The sequence below is a fragment of the Pezoporus wallicus genome, unplaced genomic scaffold (assembly GCF_028554395.1).
Source record: "Pezoporus wallicus isolate ANWC-B61680 ecotype Strahan unplaced genomic scaffold, APGP_CSIRO_Pwel_v1 contig_3847, whole genome shotgun sequence".
NCBI lineage: Eukaryota > Metazoa > Chordata > Aves > Psittaciformes > Psittacidae > Pezoporus > Pezoporus wallicus.
The window spans coordinates 3,790,683-3,810,692 of NW_026639842.1; the positions used below are offsets into that span (position 1 = coordinate 3,790,683).

Below are 20,010 nucleotides of genomic sequence, written 5' to 3' on the forward strand. Positions count from 1 at the left end.
AAAAAATCTTGAGCTGAACAGACTGAACGTGGAAAGATTCTAAAAACCTCTTTTTTATGAAGTTTACAATGCAAATAGTGCAGCTTTGTAGCAATTATGTGAGAAGCTAGCCATGAAAATGGGCTGAATGCTTAGTACATCTAATTAATTTATTCACTTTTAAATAATTCACTTTAGTGGCAGAAATTAACAACTACAGAACCACAGCATGTGTTCTTTCTATTAAAATTTACTCTTAGCATATAAAAATTGCTTTTTCTACTACAGCAGTTGAAAAGGTGAATGCTACAAAGAAGGTAGCCCTGTCATTGAAGTATTTTACGATGGTCATAAGATCAGGGCGCTCTTTGAAGACTCAGAGAAAGGAATACAAGACAAGAAAGATGGGACCTTCAAAAAGCATTAGAGAGCAGCAGTTTAAGAGCACTGAAGTGGATGTGAAAGGAGAATGAAAGTATTCAGATACATGCCAGGGACTTAGTAAAAAATGCTCTCTCTGTTCAGTGAAAGATTTATTTTCCAGTTCCATATGAGAGCAGAAGATTCTGAGCTGTATCTCAAAGTACATGTAGATCTAATTCACTGGAAGTAGCATTTCTATTTTCTGACATAAGGAAAAATAAACTGAAATCATATACGAGACAGCGGGACATTTTGTGTGTCATCTCTTTGATGCTGTGGACACCTTCCAAGGGGGAAATGGACTGTGGTGATGATGGACATATCTTCAGAAAGTGGGAAGAGAGCAAACGGGACAGGAAGAAGCACATAGCAAGTTCTTTGCCTGCTCCACAACCTTTTACAGCACCAAAATCAACAGCATCACTGTACAGGTACACTTCGACGTAGGACTCATGCTTTTAAAGACCTGACTAAAGCCCCATGATTCTTTTCTCTTTTCAAGAAAAAGCTTTTTATGGGCAAAGAATAGAAGAAAAGAGAATAGAAGATTCCATTTTCAAATCTGGGTCATTAGCTGCCCAAGAAGGAACATTAATTGTTGGTTTTAACACAGCCCTGATAAAAACAGAGTTCTGCAGGCAGTTAAGAAGATAAAAGGCACTTGTTCAGGATAAACAGAGACACATACTCCTTGGATTTAGGCACATAACTCAGCTAAAGAGAACATTTGTATCAGAACATTTGCATTTCTGAGTGTAGGAATTTCACTGGGGTGCTCTGAATAGTAACATAGTAAGATCTCATTTTTGAGAAGAGGGCACTAAATGTATCTTTTTTTTTGCCTATTTCAGTGATTATAAATAAATAAATGAGACTGAAATCAGAAGAATTAGATTATAAACTCCTGGAGTCTGGGACTGCTTCCTATGTTCCTGCATAGACACCAGAATTAAATTCTTTCTGATCTTACTTTCTAATGCCTACTAAATAACAGTTCTTTTCCCATTTGGCATCCTAGTCTTACTGTATTTATTTCTTTAAAATTCTAAAACAACTATCTGTACTTATCAAAATCCCCATTTTAGATAAAAAAACAAAATGGGATTTTTTTTTGTCCCTAAAAATTTAAGAAGCAAAATTATGCTAAAGACAGGAATTCACCTTTAATGTAATTCTGAAGCCTCTGTATGTACCAAGGGCACTAGTTCTTCATTAAGTTTTGGGGTTTCTTTCCCCGATAGTTACATTTATTTCATTCCTCTTAATGCAAAGAAAGTTCCCCTGTTTCGCTACATGGATTCCCATATGAGTGCAAAGAAGAAAACTGCAGTGATTTTACCGTTGACTCTCTGATTTTGACTACCTAGGAGACCTTTATAATTATATTACCCATGCTTTATTCAAAAATAAATTGCAGGTTATTTTTAAGATATTTTGTGAATTTTGTTAGAACATTCATCTCTACCAGTCTGTCTGTTCAAGTTAGCTCATCTGTACACTCAGAAAAGGAAGTAGAATGAAAAACCTAATCTTATCCATGCAAAGATAAAATGGTTATTTTTGTATCACAGTGTTTTGCCTTGAGTCTTTTTATTTTCCCTTCTCTGTCTGATGAAAATCTCATTTGCTAAAGAAAACATTTACAGAGGAAGACTGCTGATAGCTGATGCTGACACATAATACACCTATGTACTCTTGCATGACAGGTTAATTATTTCTGACTTTTGAGATTACTCTGGTCTTCCCTGGAACTGTGGATTTGCTTTTCAGTTTACTGATGTATATCTGTGCCTGTGAATAAATGTAGGATACAGTTTGTTGACCTCTGCTACATGAGAAAGACTGTCCAACTTAGCTCGAAATATTATTTTGCACTCAGTCATGTCTGTGCAGTTTGAGTTGAAGTCTCCCAGTTCAAATCAGGATGCTTAAAGTTTAGTCCTAACTCCATTTATCTACATTATTAGAAGAACAGAAAGAGTTTAATCCTTTGTTTTTAAGAGAAAATAGTTAAAGCTCAGGGGTGGCACAGCAGCTGAAGTCAGCATACTCATTTTTTACTGCTCTTCGTTTCATGAAGTTTTGTTGCAAGAATCACACTAAACAACACTCCCTCGAATGGAGACTCAGTAAGAAATCGAGATTTGCTGCAGTTTTATTAAAACCATTGGTAACGCACGAGGGAGCATGCACTAGCAAAACTGGAATGTGGGGATGCAGGAAGACAGGTTGGGCAGAGCTTCACTTTCCAGTTCAGTCAGATAGATCATATCGTGTTTTATGAATGCATCTAGATCACCATTTCAGAAGCACAACTTCCTGCTGAATACATTGCTCAGTAAGAGGGAGCAACAGAGCTTAAAAATTGGGATTTTTATTCCAATAAAAATTGGAATAAAAATGTGGTTTTATTTTACGTTTCCACCAGGAAAGAACTGCAGGCCACAAGTAACCATAGTGACCCGATAAAAAGAGGATCTCCAGCAGTTCCTTCAGAGTTGAGATGATTCCACTCCTAGGGTACCTGCTAAGGATAATGCTGGGGTGAGCACTTTCCTTGGCTGTCGTGGTTTAAGCCCAGGCGACAACCCAGAACCATGCAGCCGCTCACTCACTCCCCCCCCCGCCTTCTTTTCCTGCTCCCAGAGGGATAGGGAGAAAGAATGTAACTCCCATGTGTCAAGATAAGAACAGTCCAGTAACTAAGGTATAACACAAACCACTGCTGCTACCACCAGTAATAATAATGATAAGGGAAATAACCAGGGAAGAGAATAAAATGGCTCACCACCTGCCTACTGATACCCAGCCCAACCGAGCAGTGATCTAGCCCATCCGGGTAACTGCCCCCGGTTTATATACTGGGCATGACGTGCTGTGGTATGGAATATCTCTTTGGTTAGTTTGGGTCAGGTGTCCTGTCTCTACTTTCTCCCGGCTTCCCCTCCTCCCTGGGACAGCATGAGACTCAAAAAGTCCTTGGTCAGAGTAAACATGACTTAACAGTAACTAAAAACATCGGTGTTATCAGCACTGTTCCCAGGCTGAAAGTCAAAACCACAGCGCCACACCAGGTACTAAGAAAAATGACTGCTACTGCTGAACCCAGGACACTTGCCTTTAAAGGGTGAAAATATATTTTCCATGGGTAATAGGCACAAGAAGTCTCCACCTGCCCGTTCCTCTTTGCTGAGATTCAGTGCCTATTATTTCCCCTTATTAAGACTGGAAAATAAAGGAAAAGTATGTAGATTTGTGATATGCCATTTCATTCCACTTTTTTTTTTTTTTTGCAGAATTACTGTGACAGACACTTAATTTGAACTAGAAACCCCCTGCCCCATGGCCCAAGGAATTTAGCTACCAAAATACTATTGCAGTTCATGCATTCAAGGGCCTAAGCCCACTCTAACTCCTTGTTTAAGCTGGAAATTTTCCTGTAATTAAACTGAGCTGTGCCAAAGCAGAAGGGTGCTGCTAAGAGCAAAGAGCCATTCAGGCTACATAAAAGAACACATTTTCCGCTAGAGGTTTATAGAGATTTGAAATGAACCATGAGGGTTCTCCAAAACAAATAAAATAAAGAATAGGTTTAACCTCTGTTCTTTCCCTGTGTTAGACCAAAATTGGTCCTGAAAGTTACCAATATGAAATTAGTTTCCACAGTTCCTCCTTCAAAAGGCAGCTCTAGGCTTAAACTTGTCACTAACTATTGCTCCTCCGTCCTGTGCCTGTGTCCAGAAATCCCTATTCTAAACAGACAATGTGACAGCAATTGGACAGAGTGATGACTGTTGAGCAGTCAGAACAAATATTGCCACCACCTGATAACATGTTTACTCGATTAAAATGGGTATCCCCCCTCCCATAGCAAGAATGTTTAATTTTGTAAGCATGTGCAGCAGAAAAGCTTTAGCACTGACAGGGCTCTGCTACCAAAGGCACAACTGAGGACATCTGAGAAAACAGTGTTTGCACAATACTGTAATAGAGTTTTGAAAACCCATAAATCCCTCAAGAGTTGTGTGGCAAACTTCCCTCTCTGTGCTGCTGCAGATATCAAATATTAATTGGGCTGAACCAATTACTGATACCAACACATGTCAGAAAACCTCGGCATATTGGTATGTCTGACAAGGATATTGCTGCTTCTACCTGAAATGAGTTTCATCAGTAGAAAAATTTCCCAGTTGCTCAGACTGCATTTATTAGCAGCTCTGGATTACTTAATGCCAGGTGACCACAAAGTGCTGATGTCCTGGGTGAAATGCCTACCTCCAGGTCTGACAGAAGAGCAAATGGAAATGTAGAAATGGTTTTGGATCAACCTACTCTGATGCCTTTGAAAATCCTCTTTTGTCTGTCTTGCAGTTCAGCCTGCACTGAAAACAGCAGATTAGGGAATTTATTCATGGTGGTTTTGAGATTAGAAGAGATAGGCAGTCTTTCACAAAGAGTATTTTAAGTAGACCAGATTCATAATTAAAAAGCCCTAAAACCATCTCCTTTTAAAATAAAGGATTGTCTGTAAATTTTGTGAAATATTAGCTGCTGCTTCAGCTTCAAATCCAAAGTAAACTATCACTCACAAATTAACCTCCCCTATGTTCTCAGTACTTTCTTGTTAATACAATACTTCTGGACACAAAAGTCTTAGCTTTTGTTATGTAAATGTAGCTGGAGCACTTCTGTTCTCCTTATCACTACAAATAGGATAAGAAGCACATTATTAAACAAGATATTTACTCTACTGATCCTGGCTGTTGAAATAATATGACTGAAAGCAGGACGCAAGAATACGTAAGAAGAAGAAGAAAGAAGGCAGCCCCCACTTTCATTCCCATAGCTCCAAAGTCACCCCACTAAAACCGCACACAGACACACTCATAAAAAAGGCTGCAACATTCAGAAGCTGCAAGCATTTCACTGAAATACTATAACTCAGCTGAACTATGTTAGTAATACTTATTGTATGGAAAGCAACTGAAGATGTCGTTTTCATAAAAAAGACCCCAAATTTAGCAAATCATTAGATTTTACAAGCGACTGGTCTATGCGGTTCTACTAATGCGTTAACAATTTGACTTCTGCTCATAACAGAAGCACTGAACAAGTCCCCCGATGAACAGACAAAAGACAAGATAGTTTGCTTGAAGATACATACATAGATGTAATAACAGAAAAGTATTTTTAACTCCATATATAAATACTATGGAGTTAAAATACAAACTCCAATATAAACTCCACAGTATGGGGACTGACTTTTTTTTTTTTTCTTATTTTTATGTAGGAATTGAAACTATGGTTATTTACCCTAATAACAGGTAATTAATTCTCATAAGTAAACAAATTTACAGTGCTTTAGGCTTGAAAATTGGTTTAGCCACTAGCCTTTGATAATAGTCAACTATGTTTATATTGCGCAGCTTTCTCCAATAGAGGAGCCCTGGTTTATGAGCAGCAAAGATTCAAAACTGCATTCATATGATAAAAAAAGATATGAAAGTTATAAACATAAGCTTTTTGCTGCAAACGCTCCACTCAGAAATTCTACTGATTTACAACAAACACCAAAAAGTAAACAAATCACTACACCAGCTAGCATTATTTTATGTTCTAACTGTGTTCACTTTACAGAGTGTAATCACTACACATTTTTATTGTTCCTGAACAACACCGGCTAGGAACGAAAAAAAAGTAAATTTGAAATATATTTATTGCCACAGTAAGAAAACAAGTTTATGCAAACCCATATCCACCACTGGCGAATTCATTTCAATTAAGTAATAAATATCATAGCTACAAGATTAGCAGTATTACTGATGATAGCTATGACAGTGTCTAATTTTCAGAGGCATATTTATCATAATAGTTCTCAACTCAAAAGGATGTTATGAGGATTCATTAATATTTATACTCATTAATGTTTTGGAAAATAACGAGCATTATAGTATTTTAATTTTTACACAACTAATTAAGCAGGATGAGGTTGTAATTGGAGTCATAAGCACAAACCCTGTTAATTCCACATACCAACTGGACTTGGATAAATAGTAAAAAAAAGAATAACAGCAAAATAATAATACGCTGCTTTCTATAAATAATGCTTTTTTACTTCTTTCATCTTCTAAATACAAAGTCCAGGGTTTGGACTATGTCTCTCCAAAGTCTCTTTGGTCCCAGCCCTCCCATGAGATCTACGGCAACATGCAGGGAGAAAAGAAATATGGAACTCACCACACAAACTAATCCAAGTAAAAAAAACAACCCAAACTTAGCCTATTCTAATTAAAATGATGATTAATTCTTTGCAACTTTCAGCATTATAAAAATTCATTCTTTCAGCTGCTAAAAGAGGTAATAGCATCTTTTGTATCAGCTATAAAAGTCTCCAAGCCCTAATTGTTGTTCAGAAGACTTAGCAGTTTGATCTGTATTAATCAGCCACAATTTCCTGCGTGTAATTGCTCTTAACTACCTCAAACATAGTAATGGACTGGTAAATTGGAAATGAAGAACAAATAGCTTTAAGAAAATTCTTAGCCACTTTATTTCCTCTCTTGCATTACTACAGTTATTCATAAAAAAGGTAATTAAATATTCTCTATTTAATGTCTCACCACATCACTTGAGAAAATAACTTCTCATTTACATTCCTCTATTTCTTTCATCACCATTATACAAACTCCACTGGTTAACTCTGACTATGACAGAAAGCTATGCAAGCCGATGCGGTTTGGTTACTCATTGTTATTCTTACACCATCATTCACCCAGTCACAGCAATGCTACTGACTTCAAGAGGTGGTTTGTCACTTATCTGTGACATAAATGGAATCCCATAAATGGGATTCCAGCCCAAACACCATAGAGATTTCTGTGTCTCCCCAGAGACATGGAACTCCCCCAGCAATTTGAGTGGAGCCATGTCCTGGGCAAAAGTAGCTTTGACCTGACATCGGCAGAGAGAGACTTGACCCTCTGCAATTTGTCTGCTGAGATGCCACAGCTAAATTTCCATGTGCCTGTGCGTTTTGGGGTTATTGAACTCTATAGCCAGAGCTCCGCACACTTGTTTTGTGAAGGATGATTTGAAATCAAAATTTTTCTATGGTTGTATTTATTCCCCAATGCTTTCCCAAAACTTCACCTTGTGGTTTCAGCCCCAGGTTGGACGTTTCTTCAGTGTAAAGAAATAAAACTCAAACAAACAACAAAAAAAATTGCAAGAGTATTTTAAAGACAAAGAAGCCTGGCGTCTTCCCTATGACCTTTCCAGAAAAAGAACAAATCTCTGTGTTCAAGGTTAGAAAAGCTCCCTATTAGCACAAGGCTTACCTAGAATATTGCTGCCTGAAAGATTAAACTTCTGTAAATACAAGCGCTGCAAAAAAAGCATTTACAATTAAATCTGACAGCCTGACTAGCCACAAAGTACCCATGCCAGTCTCACAACAGCCTGCAAAGCTTGTTGGGAGAAATATGTTTTAAGGAACATGCTTTAATTCAGCATCCTCTAAGATGATGAAGTGATAGAACAGGAAAACACATATCAGTTGCCTCAATATCTTTGCAAAAGAGGTGCCTGCCAGTCCAGGGCCATGTTATTCCAATGTGGATGTCAGTGTTCATTACCCAGACCAACACTAAGCAGAGTCATTTCTGTGCAAATAAAGAAAAACAGCCTTGGATGGAACCATTACTGTCAGGAAAAGATTTTGTGGCATTAAAAAAAAAAAAAAGTATTTCACTTCATTGGAGTGACACCCTATGTTTTTCTATTTTGATGTTTACTGCTAGCTGGTATTAAAAATAGGGGCTGAATCTATTAATAGCAGAATTCACATAAATGATTAATTCATATTATGTATATTAAAATATTGTACACGTATATAAATGGAGCACAATGGTATTGTGTAAAAAAAATTGATGAAAACATCTATACTCAAACTAAAAGGCAGCACATCACACTTTCAAAAGGAAAAAATAAAGCAACGCTTTCTGACACTTATAAAATAAGTACACAATAATTTCAAGAAGTCTCCTTTCTGAAAGTATTTGCAGACTTTAAACAAATGTCTTTTGACCTGAAATTTCCTTTTGACTTTGCAACAAGGGCAAACTGCCCAAGGCTTTGCTAATCAATTTCTTGTGTTGCAGAAAACAACAGAATTTGAATTTTGTCCAAGAATACAGTTTGAAATGCAGAAAATGTGGAAAGCTAACAAACATGCAATTATTTGCAGCCACAGTCTGCATACCAAGTGAGAAGAAAGCTGAATTAGTAATTTAACAGTTATTGCAACTTTAATACACAGAGCCACCCATCATGGCTTAAGGATGCAATATTCAAGATGGAATTTTTACTACCCCTCTATTAGTATGTTTCCTATTAAAAAATATCTTTGTATTCTTTGTAAGCATGGATCTTAAAGGAAAAAGGAGGGGGGCTTTTTCTGGTTTTTGTTCTTTTTTTTTCTTTTTTAGACGACTATTTCAGAAACCCATGATATCATAAACTCATATACGAATACTTGCACTATTTGCAGTCGTCTCTTATACTGAATACATTTCACATCCTGAAATCTTCCCAAGGGTCATGTTTTCAGCTTGCCACCCTGGGTTTTCCTTTCTGGAAGAATATGTGGTGCGAGGAAGTAAGCACCTGGCTGTGTGTTGCTCTTTCTTCTTCAGCCAGGCACTTTAAGTGCCACAAATCAGAGTTTTGCCTGTACCTCAAATCCAGAGGCCTGGAAACACTGAAATACAGAGAAGAGAATGCAGAGGGAACATGTCCAGCCTAGCCTTTCTATCGCCATCCGCCTTCTCCTCCTTTACTGCCTACATAAAACGGTCCTCTGCAGGCTGAACACAGAGTCTGGGCTGCAAAAGCCTGCATAACTTTGCATCTTGCAGATCTTCCGAGTATGCAGTCGTTTCAGTGGATAAAGGTTGAGAATAAAAACTGAATTTCTTAGTAATGCTTTTAAGGACTTTTTTTTTTCTTTTTTTTTTTAATATTTTTTGTCATTATGGACATTTTTCTCTCGTTCTTAGAGGAACTGAGGAACCCTTTCCCCTTAGGGCTCTTCCTGCTCGCACAATGCAGTGTTAGCACAGGGCATTCACAGCCAAAGGCCAATCTCCACTAAAAGAACTGAATTTTACAAAACACCTCTGGCACACAAGGCAGGGGGGTTTTCAGGCAAAGGTTTTGGTTGCTTAAGGGCCATTAGGCTGTATTTAGATTTAATTTAATGCTTCCACATCCATCTCTGTTCAGAGGTCTGCTAAGCTTCCGGTAAGTGAAGTCTCACCAGCTGCGTTTTCCTAGGAAGAAGTTATTATGAATTATCCCTAAAGTTTCTGAAACAGTTTTATTTGAACTTTTTCTAACACCAGGCATGGTTCTCCTGACTTTTATAGCACTGTGAGTGAGGAATAACTCCAAAGATGACAGCAGAGAAATCAGATGAGCAACAGAGCCACAACCTCTACAGCCTAAAGGACCAACAAATTTCCTTTGTTAGCAGCTGAAACTTGATTTATTTTATGGAAGAAAAATTACTGTTACTGGTGAGTGAATTATCTTCTTTTTGAGGAAGTGGTGCAATTCTAGATTATGGAAACAATATATATAGGGCTTATAGTTTATCCAAGTAGTACAACATAGCTATCATTCAAACATTTCAGGTCTTATACCAGCAGAATTTAAAAAGAAAATAAAAATTCCTCATGCCAAAGAACTGCTTCCCATGTATTTGAATCTTTAGTCATCATTTAAAAATTTGACGTTCCATTTTTCTCTTTTGAACTTTGGTAGAAAATTAGCCCTAATTTAAAACTTAGTAGTAACCCAATGGTGATTTCTTACAAGTGATTTATACCTAAACCTCTGAAGAAATGGATTTATAATGAAAGTGATAGCTCAACCCTAACTGCAGCACTGAGAATGGTGACACTATAATTAATGCATTGTTTCAGCTGTGGGAATGGTGACAGTTGTTTTTTTTGTTCTGGGGAAGAAATTTATAGTGTGACTAAAAAGGCAAAATGGAAAAAATATCACAGAAAAGAAACAGAACTCCTTTTAGCAAAGATATTAATTTACAATCCCCCTCCCAGCCTGGCAATGACAGTGTTTCCTCTACGGTGTAATTTATACCATTCTCCTCTACTAGATGGCAGTATGACATACGCTCAGAATATCTAAGTGAGGGGTTTTTTACTTGGTTACATAGGAAGCAATTAATTTAAAATATCATCTTACTAGCACAGAAATGGAAGGAAGAAAAAAAAGAACCACAAAAACTTGCCAGTGGATGTGTATATTGAAATCAAATCTATTTACTTACTGGTTCAACATTAAAAGCAAAAAGTGCATATTCCCGGTCAGGTGATACTTCGTATCGAATAGCCTTTAAAGAGACCTAGAAAATAAATCAAACATTGAAACAAGTCTTTTTTTCCAATGACATTTAGAACTAATTGTTATGACATCTTTCTAACAATGAAGAATAATACTGCCAGACCAGGAAAAATAACTCATCACAGCTCTTTTCAAACCTGGAAATGTAATGTGGGCACTTACACGCTTCCCTAACAGAAAGAATAGCTGCATTGCTGTGATCCTGAGCAAGCAGCCATCACAAAAACCCCCAGAACTTTCCTTACAAACTTAGTGCACCATGGCTGCCGGGGTAGCTGTGGGCAGCAGGCAGTATTAATTCCCTCTCATCACCTGCAGTCACTGGCCAAAGTGAAGGAGATAACAGTAAACACCTGCTGGAACAAATCAGTGTAAAGAAACACCACTACCTCTCCTGGTTAAGACATCAGTGGGAAAATTACCCTATTTTCCATAGTTAAAAAATTCTTTGGGATGCTGTGGTGATAGAGCTTTCCAGGTGCGCCCTGACCTGGGCTCTGCAAAGCTGAACTTCAAGGCTTGCTGACAAGAAAGGATGCCAAAATATCTCAGACTTGTCAGGACTTACCTTTTCTTTGTTCCACTTATCATTTGTATAGTGCAGGCATTTCTCCTTTCTGGTGTATTTCAACATAATACATTACTGGCACATATGACATCAAGGTCAGAGAGAGGTACCACTAACATGCCCCTCATACACTGCTCTTTAAATCTCACCTTCTCACCTAAAAAATTAGATGCAAATCCTTGCGAGATTCCCATTGAGCAAAATGGAAGGGGGAATTTGGGTTGCAGCATCCCACTCTGAGAGAGCTCCCCAAGGGCAGTGGGGGTGGAGGCAGTGAATGAAGAACCCATGAGACAGCCAGAGGCAGAGGGGACTGATTATAGAATTATAGAATGCTTTGAGTTGGAAGGGACCTTTAAAGGTCATCTAGTCCAACCCCTTTGCGAGGACCAAGTTCTTCTTCAACTAGATCAGATTGCTCAGAGCCCTGTCCAGCCTGATCTTGAATGTTTCCAGGTATAGGGCATCTATCTTTCAGGCAACCTAATGGGCTGATGGACCACCATGGATCAGAAGGAGGAGTACCAGGGGAGCCTGACAACCAGCAGTGTCATCATGAAGGCAGGTTTTATTTATTGTTATAACACAGCGAAAGTAAAACATGCCAAGGCAGCAAAAGTTTTTCTTACCCAGTGCTGGGAAGAAAGAGGCCAAAGACAATGTGCCTGGATGAGGTGTAACAGCAGCTCTTGTATCAGGACTTTGTGGATAAATGTGGAGGTGATACTTTGCAGATTTATTTACTGAGAAGGCAGAGGAGCAAGGGCAGAATAGGCAGTAGAATGGCCATGTCATGAAAAATAGGATTACCTTGTAACACTGCACTTTTCTTACAAAAATTAAAAACCAGGGAAATAAACAGAGGACAAATGGAAGCAGTTTTACTTCAACAGACTTTGACATTAAAGGAAGCTAGCCCATTCCTTGACCCTTAGCAGAATGAAAGGGGTTACACTCTAGTAAAAGAGGATTGCTTATGTGGTGTAGGTTGAAGGTTAAATGGCAATATGTGAAGTTTAAAGTTGGGTCCAGCAGTAATAATTCAGTGATAAATTCTTTTTCTCATTAAAAAGAATTAATACTGTTCTTGAGATTTTTATAAGTCATATACAGAAAAATAAAATCAACCTGGAATGTAGTTTTACAGTTTTCTTGTGGATCTACTTTTAGCTTTTGAGTTTTTAAAGCTGTTTTCTGTAAATCTTTGGTTATTAAGATAAATCTCTGTTAGCCATCCTCTACCTTTGTAGTTTTACAAAGATACAGTACAACAAAACCATCCTAAGTTAATCAAAGAGGTACTGCGGAAGTGACATTTTTTACCACAATGACATGATTCATATCTCATTGTCGATACACACATAATTTACTTTGGAAGTTAACTTCTTGCTAGAATTATTAAAAACACTCTGACATTTGATGTACTAACTTCTGCCACAATGCTGGCTTCATCTACTACAAAAAACAATGCTAAAAACCACTTTCATCATTATAAATAATTATCTGTATCAGCTGTGAATTCATTTTCTTTTCATTCATTTTAATAGCCAACTACTAACTTCTTTTCCCAGTAATTTCTTAGGGTTGCTGTCACATGCAACTCCACTTCCATTCATCAAGCCTACTCATTAACAACACTGAAATTACATTTCAACTATTAGGCAAGAAAAATCAGCAAACCCACAAATTAAAAAATAAGCATTTGCATGAAGGAATGTGGAGAATGCTACCAACACACAGTATATTATACCAATTGTCTTTTCTATTAAGCATGCAAAGACGAGAATTATGCATCTTTCAATTATATAGTGTATGCAAGACTAGCTTCAAATATCTATATGATACTTTCCTGTAGTATGAAAGAAACTGAGTTTGCAGAATAATAACAAAAGCTGGAATTCAATTTCACATTATCAGTCATAGCGTAGCCCATAGCATTACCAGTGTATTGCTTCTTGACAATACACGAAGTTGAACCCCAAGTCATTTTCTGCTTTACTGATCCAACTGCAAAAGAACTGTGAAATTCTGCTACTCATTACAGAAAATACTTACAATTTTTTTGTTTTCTATTAATATTGTTGAATTGTTAGTTTCGACATTCCTCAGAATCACTGTGCCATTCTGGTTTCTATAAATGAATTCATTGTCTACAAGGAAGAAAAGAGAAGAACATTAAGGAAATTTGGAATTGTCTGTGTAGAAGCCAGTTATGGACTTGAACCAAAAGTACTGCTGAGAACTTCCCTCTAAAGAACACATTTTTTTTTAACACAGCCATTGATGTGATGTTAAAATGGCTTCCAGGCTAGTCATTAAATAACATGGTTAGTGTTTGTCAAATGTTTATTCTGCCACACTTTCCCAGAGCTGAATGCAAGAGGGTGACTTTTTCTGAAAGCACATATACAGCTTGCTATATTATTAGTGTAGGAAAAAAGAAGGTTAAAAAACATTCCTAACACTTAAAGGTTTCCAAGGTTCTCACTCTCTGTAGGAGTTTAATAATCCAGATGCCTGGAAAGTCTCTGAAAGGTAAAGGCAAATCACCCTCTAAAAAAGCAGATTCTGGAACCTTATATTGTGCAGATCTTCCAACTCTGCCATTTGTCCTGCAAACTTATACCAGAAGGAGATGCATGCAAAGAAATTGCCATTTCCACATGGAACAAGACAAAGAAGCTTGTCCCTATTGCACTTTGGGACTACTACAGCACTCAGGACATCTGGACAAGGACAAGAGTCCCTTCCAGAATCCTGCACAGGCAGAAGACAGTCTCCAGCTCTCAAAGTTCAAAGCTTACTTGACAGAAAGGTTGGTGTAGACATACGAAAGAAACTCCAAATGAGGGTTGGATAGCAGGTCAAAGGTTCAGGATGAAAAAACATAACATTAAAGGGCTGTCATCTTGTCAGATGTCATAAACTGAAGTTCAAGTCTGATCAGTGCTTACACGCACTGCCTCACAGATAAAACATAAGATGTAAGTCCCAAGCATCCTACAAGAGTAGGGTTACTGTTTTTTTGCAACCGGGCTAAATGAAGATTGAGAACTGATGAATCCCACCAAACTTCTGCCTCCAGTTTGAGTTAAGGAAACAATTCCTCATTGCCTACCCTCACTGTGTTTACCCCGGGGTTGTTATCACAGTGCATCCCACAAGTGTTAGGGACACAGAAATGGTTAAACATTATCCATATTGGCTGGGATAAGTCAAAGGCAAGTTTAAATCCTACAAGATTCATACAAGCACAGACCCAACTTACTGTAACCACAAATGTGTGTGCTGCCCATCTTGGGGTAACATGCTGAAGACATGACTGGGTCCAGAGCCTCAGTCTTACAAAACTTTGGTGTACAGACCTAGCATACTCCTTCCTTATCTGTGTTTCAGTCTTATTTCTAAGCTGGTGATGACAATTCTCTTCACAGTCATTAACCACCTTTGAAAAATGCTCTGAAAGTGTAGATGAAAAGCTTTAACTTACTACTATCAATAAAAACAGTCATCTCCTACATATCACAGTTTTACATGTAAGTGTAGGAAGAAAAAATCTTTCCTGAGATTGGGATGAATCAGATTCTGTGAGGCCAAATGGTTGCTGCAACACAGACGATCCTCTCCAAACAACATGATTTTAGAGACTTCAGATTCTCAGTGTCCAAATCACAGCAGCAGCCCTTCAGTCTCATAGGTAAATTTCTGAAAGCATCTCTTTATTTCAATTATGGAATAAATTTTAGTAATACCTTGGGTCATCAGTAAAAACATAAATTAGGTAATTTGACACCAGAATAATGAAGAGAGCTCCTGTTTTGATTTGACAGTATTAAAATTTTGTCATTAGCTCTGGAGTGTTGTCCAAGAGCATGGTATTTTCATGCCTGATGATATTCTGGACCTTAAAATACTGCTTCATACAATTTATGGCTGAACAAACTAAGATTCTTAAACCTGGGAAAGAACTGATTGAACAGAACTAGAGCAGAAATCAAAACAGTTATAGGCAGCATAAAGAAGACAAATAATGAATGCTTGTTCCTTGCCTTTTCCAAAACAAATATTGGAGGCATTAAATTATACCAGCCAGTGACAGATCCAACACAAATAAAAGGGATTATTTTTTCACGCATAAAGTAAACAATCTGTGGAAGTCACAGTCACAGAGTAGAGACAGTGCCAGGACCGCATATGGGTACAAACAAGAATTAGAAAAATGGAAGAAAAATCCATCGAAGACTATGGTCTTGAGGTGAGACACTTTTCAGAAAGCCCCTGTACCTGTGATTCTGAGGGACTCAAAGTATATCCTGAATTATCATCTTGAGAAATTCACCTGCTTTTTAAATTCTTCCCTAAGCATTTGCTCTTGTCCTGACCCAGACACCAGAAGAAATGATGCAAAAGATCTCTGACGTCTGATCCAGCAGCGACTTATTTACAACTTTTAACTTCCAGCTTCCAGATCCTTAAAAATGCCTCTATGCTAACAATTTAGGAAGCTGTAGTCGTTTAAGACCAGCTGGTAATTCAGTACCACGCAGTCTCTCTCTCACTCCCCCCGCTTCCTCCCCCAGCTCCCAGAGGGATGGGGAGGAGAATCGAAAGAATGCAACTCCCATGTGTCAAGATAAGAACAGTCCAGTAACTAAGGTATAACACAAATTACTACTGCTACCACCAATAATAATAATGATAAGGGAAATAACAAGGGAAGAGAATACAACCGCTCACCACCTGCCAGCCAATACCCAGCCCGACCACATAACTGCCCCCAGTTTTACATCCTGGGCATGATGTGCTGTGGTATGGAATACTTCTTCGGTCAGTTTGGGTCAGGTGCCCTGCCTCTGCTTCCTCCTGGCTTCCCTTCTTCCCTGGCACAACATGAGACTCACAAAGTCCTTGGTCAGGGTAAACATGACTTAGCAGCAACTAAAAACATTGGTGTTATCAGCACTGTTCCCAGGCCGAAAGTCAAATCCACAGCACTGCACCAGCTACTAAGAAGGAGAAAAATGACTGCTACTGCTGAACCCAGGACAGAAGTGATACAATAAAAGGTATTAATGCTTCCTACACACCTGGCCTTTATATCCTTATACCATTAAGGATGACACATCATCTGTATGCCACAAAGGATGAAGTTATATGTGGAAAGTATACAGTCCGAATTTTAATTTTCAGGTATTCCAGAAATAACTGGAATAACTAAACTGAGACAAAGAATATTATGCAATTATGAGATATTTTGAAAAAGATTAATGCTTTAATTGTTACCCTATGTTGACAGCACAGAATGTTTTCTAACTGCATACTAAGTTCAGACAGAAAAATCACATTTTAAATATGTCCAGCTAAGCATCTAGGTAATTGTAAGCCTCTTAGGGTATTTTGTAATTGCAGAAAAAACTAGCAATGAAAAGTTCAGTACACAGGTAAGTATCTTATTAATCTAATGAGTCTGTGGGGCTGCTTTATTTGGTAGCTGTTTCTTGAGCATTGTATGAACTGATGGAAGTTACACTACTGCCCATAATGACATCGCTACTAACATTTTATTGTTCCCTATGCTCTAAAAAACCTAACATTTTAACAAACTGTGAAACTTCAAGATGACTACATAAAAGTTGCTCCACACTTGGAAGTAGATGAAAGAATTTCCATTATTTGTTAAGGTGTAACAAGTTTAAAATCAGGTGCAAATCTGCTGCATGCACTTCTGGTACAAATAAGGAAGAATAAATGAAGCAGTGCTGATTTGTTAGGGCTGTAAATCTTGCTATTATATTCAATACAAGCCATCAACACAGCATCTGAATTAATGAACAGAAAATTGGTCTGCTTAAGAGAAGAACAAATTGATCTGCATTATATTCCAAGCAAAACACTATGAGGTTTAGGTGGTCTGTATGTCAAATTATCATAGTCCTCATAAGAATCGATGAATAATATTCCTGGATTTCTGTTTGAAACATGTGATTTGTTGCAGTGCAAGAGCATTTATTTAAATGGGACAAACCTCAATCAAAGACAAAAAGCAATGCAGTAACCTCTGTCTGTAATGAATTCTGTCCAGCGAGCTGATGAGGATTTGCAGCCTGATTTATAGTTGTCACCACAGCTGATAAAGGTCATCACTGCTTCTCATGTTTTATACCTGCCTTTCTTTGGGGCTGGTTTTCAGTGTCAATGATGCTGAAAATGGTAACTTTCAGGCATAAAGCCATGTATTCCATTTCTTTAACAGCAGAGTTCACTTGACCAACTTCTTGCCACTCTTTCAACTTCCAGGAAATTGTGTGGTTGGTAGGATATATTACGTGTCTGTGAGTATAGACACAGGTATGTAGTCAGGCTTACGGGTGTGACTGATTCCAGAAAATACTGATTATTAGAAATAATGGTACAGAATCAGCATAGAGGAATGGGGGGAACTTTGGCAAAAAGTCTTAAAAGCCTGCTAAGCAGAACAGGTAAAATGAGAAAAGCCAACACCAAAAATGTATCTGCCATGTCAGAGCTTCCCAGCTTCTCTGTACACCTGTCTCAAATTCAGTCAGGAATAAACAAGCAGAGCAAAAGGATCTAGTGACAGGGAGCTCATGTCCCTTGCAGTAGCTCTTGTCCCTTCCTCACCAGGAACAGTACACATGTGAGTTTGCTTAGCCTGGCAGCTCTGCTCACTGGCCTCTTGTTTAGGCTGAAACAAGACAAAATGATGGGATTTTTTTCTAACAGAATAATGTTCTCAAAAACATTTTTAACAAAGCTGTAATTTGTTACCGGTTTAGCAAGTGACAAATGAAAAGCATTAAGAAAAAAGAAGTTATGAAATTCTGATGCAGAGCGTCAACAGTAAGAGTTAGCAAAAAGGAGAAGGTAGTATCAGGACTGTTAGGACAGCTCCAGTTGTTTAGAGCCACAGACTTAGAGGAAAAGGCAACTTCTCAAGTCCTGCAGTTTCAGATGAACAGACATGAAAGATAATTGAATGAGTCTCAGTCTGATGAAAGTCGGCGTTGAGGGAATTATCGTTCTCAATCCTTAAGATTAAGGAAGATTGGTGAATAAAGGAAGTTTAAGTCCTGAAGTTGTTCTGTACCATTTCAGATAAATGAGTCTCTAGATACCAGCAGAACCATCAAGTCTGGCAAGCAAATTATGCTGTGTCAAGAGAGCAGACGGCAGCACACCCGGCAGGAACGAGCCTGCATCGCTCCCCGGGGCCTGAGGTCACGTTGCACTGGTCCACATATGCTGCTGGGCTGGAGCTCTGTACTAGGACGGCGAATGTCACAGGGCCACAGAGGGAGGACTAGCACTCTTTCTCATCTCTGCTCCTGTAGGAAGGTCTTTGCTAGATGTGAACTCTGGCATGCCCCACAGCAGCTGGCAGGTACCTTGCATCTAATGGGCTTTACAGTGGTGTTAGAAATCCTGAAGGAGTCCTCTGAGCTTTGCAAGAAGTGAAAACACCACATCCTATTCAACCCAACGAAGCCAATTATTGCAGCTGAAAACAAGTCAAGAGCCTGATGTTATCACCCTCTCTCTTCCAAAAACTGAAAAGCTGTTGTGAGCTTTTTAATGACCCAAAGCAGTCAGGTCTTCAGAATTTTACTTTACCTCTGAAGGACAAGCCTTCCATCAGCCCTGCAGCACTGCCCACAGCGATGCAGGGCAGCACTCGGCAGTCAGCCAGGCTGACCCCCTCCCCCCTTTGCTGATGTGATGGCAATGCCTGAACCAGCCAAGGGTTTCTTGGAGTCCTCCCAGGCAGGTATCGATCAGACACAACTGGTTAGCACTTACCATCTAACAAGATAACAGGCAGGAAGGCTGCAACAGTAGGACAGATGCTTTTTCAAACAGAATTGTTATTTTCAGACTGGCAACAGCATGTACTACAGTTGTATTCATTTGGAAAAATACGTGAGGATGAGGCAGTGGAATTAGAATAAAAAGAAATAATTTTATTCTTATTTAGGATCCTAACAAGATTTTTGAAGGGCCAGGTGAGCCCCAGCACAGCAGATGGAGACCAGAGGTGGGGAAAGGATTCCGGCGGATTTGGACATGCCACAGCCCTCACTCCCAGGACACACACACCAGGGCAAAAGAAAAGGGTCCTGTTGGAGAAAGCAAACTTAAACTACCCACAGCTGACCTGCAGCACATGGGGTGAAACAGTCATACTGGCTTGTAGTGATTACCCACATTTGCAGGATTGGGGAAGGCTACCAGTTTACACTGAAACACAGTCTGTCTCTATGGGAACAGCATCAAAACCAAACCAGGTACCCAGGCAGGCTGTGGGCTGGGCAGCAGGGAGTGTTCACTGCTGTGACTGTCGGCATCTGCACCCACAAGCCAGCCCACGTGCAGCAGAGCTGAGGAGAGTAGACATCAGCACCAGGCACAGCACTGGATCAGTACAGTCATCCCCATAGCTCACAGGAGCATCCTGCACAGAAAGTAGACTGGGGTGATTTAGGATTTCCTGCAAAAAAAATACTGCTTTCTAAGGGACACAGGGAAGGGAATAGGACAAGCTGGGGTTAACAGGCTACTGTGTATGGGGCCAAGACCTTAAAAAAACTCTTAAT

The 20,010-nt window shown here is 38.8% G+C and overlaps 1 protein-coding gene across 8 annotated transcripts in view; it reads right to left on the reverse strand.

Annotated features, from left to right (window-relative positions):
- DPP6 (dipeptidyl peptidase like 6) overlaps positions 1-20,010 on the reverse strand; it is a 564,650-nt gene that overhangs the window by 133,588 nt on the left and 411,052 nt on the right. For 6 of the 8 annotated variants that reach the window (XR_008973047.1, XM_057416431.1, XM_057416433.1 and 3 more), the window contains exons 4-5: positions 13,454-13,548; positions 10,757-10,831 (exon numbers count right to left, since the gene is read on the reverse strand). Coding sequence is in view for 7 of the 8 variants with exons in the window: in XM_057416431.1 (XP_057272414.1) it covers positions 10,757-10,831; positions 13,454-13,548 (170 nt within the window). In the remaining variant the exon portion in view is untranslated. Of the gene's footprint in view, positions 1-6,101; positions 6,600-9,655; positions 9,903-10,756; positions 10,832-13,453; positions 13,549-20,010 lie in introns of those variants that run through there. The other 2 variants (XM_057416435.1, XM_057416436.1) reach the window with 2 other exon arrangements.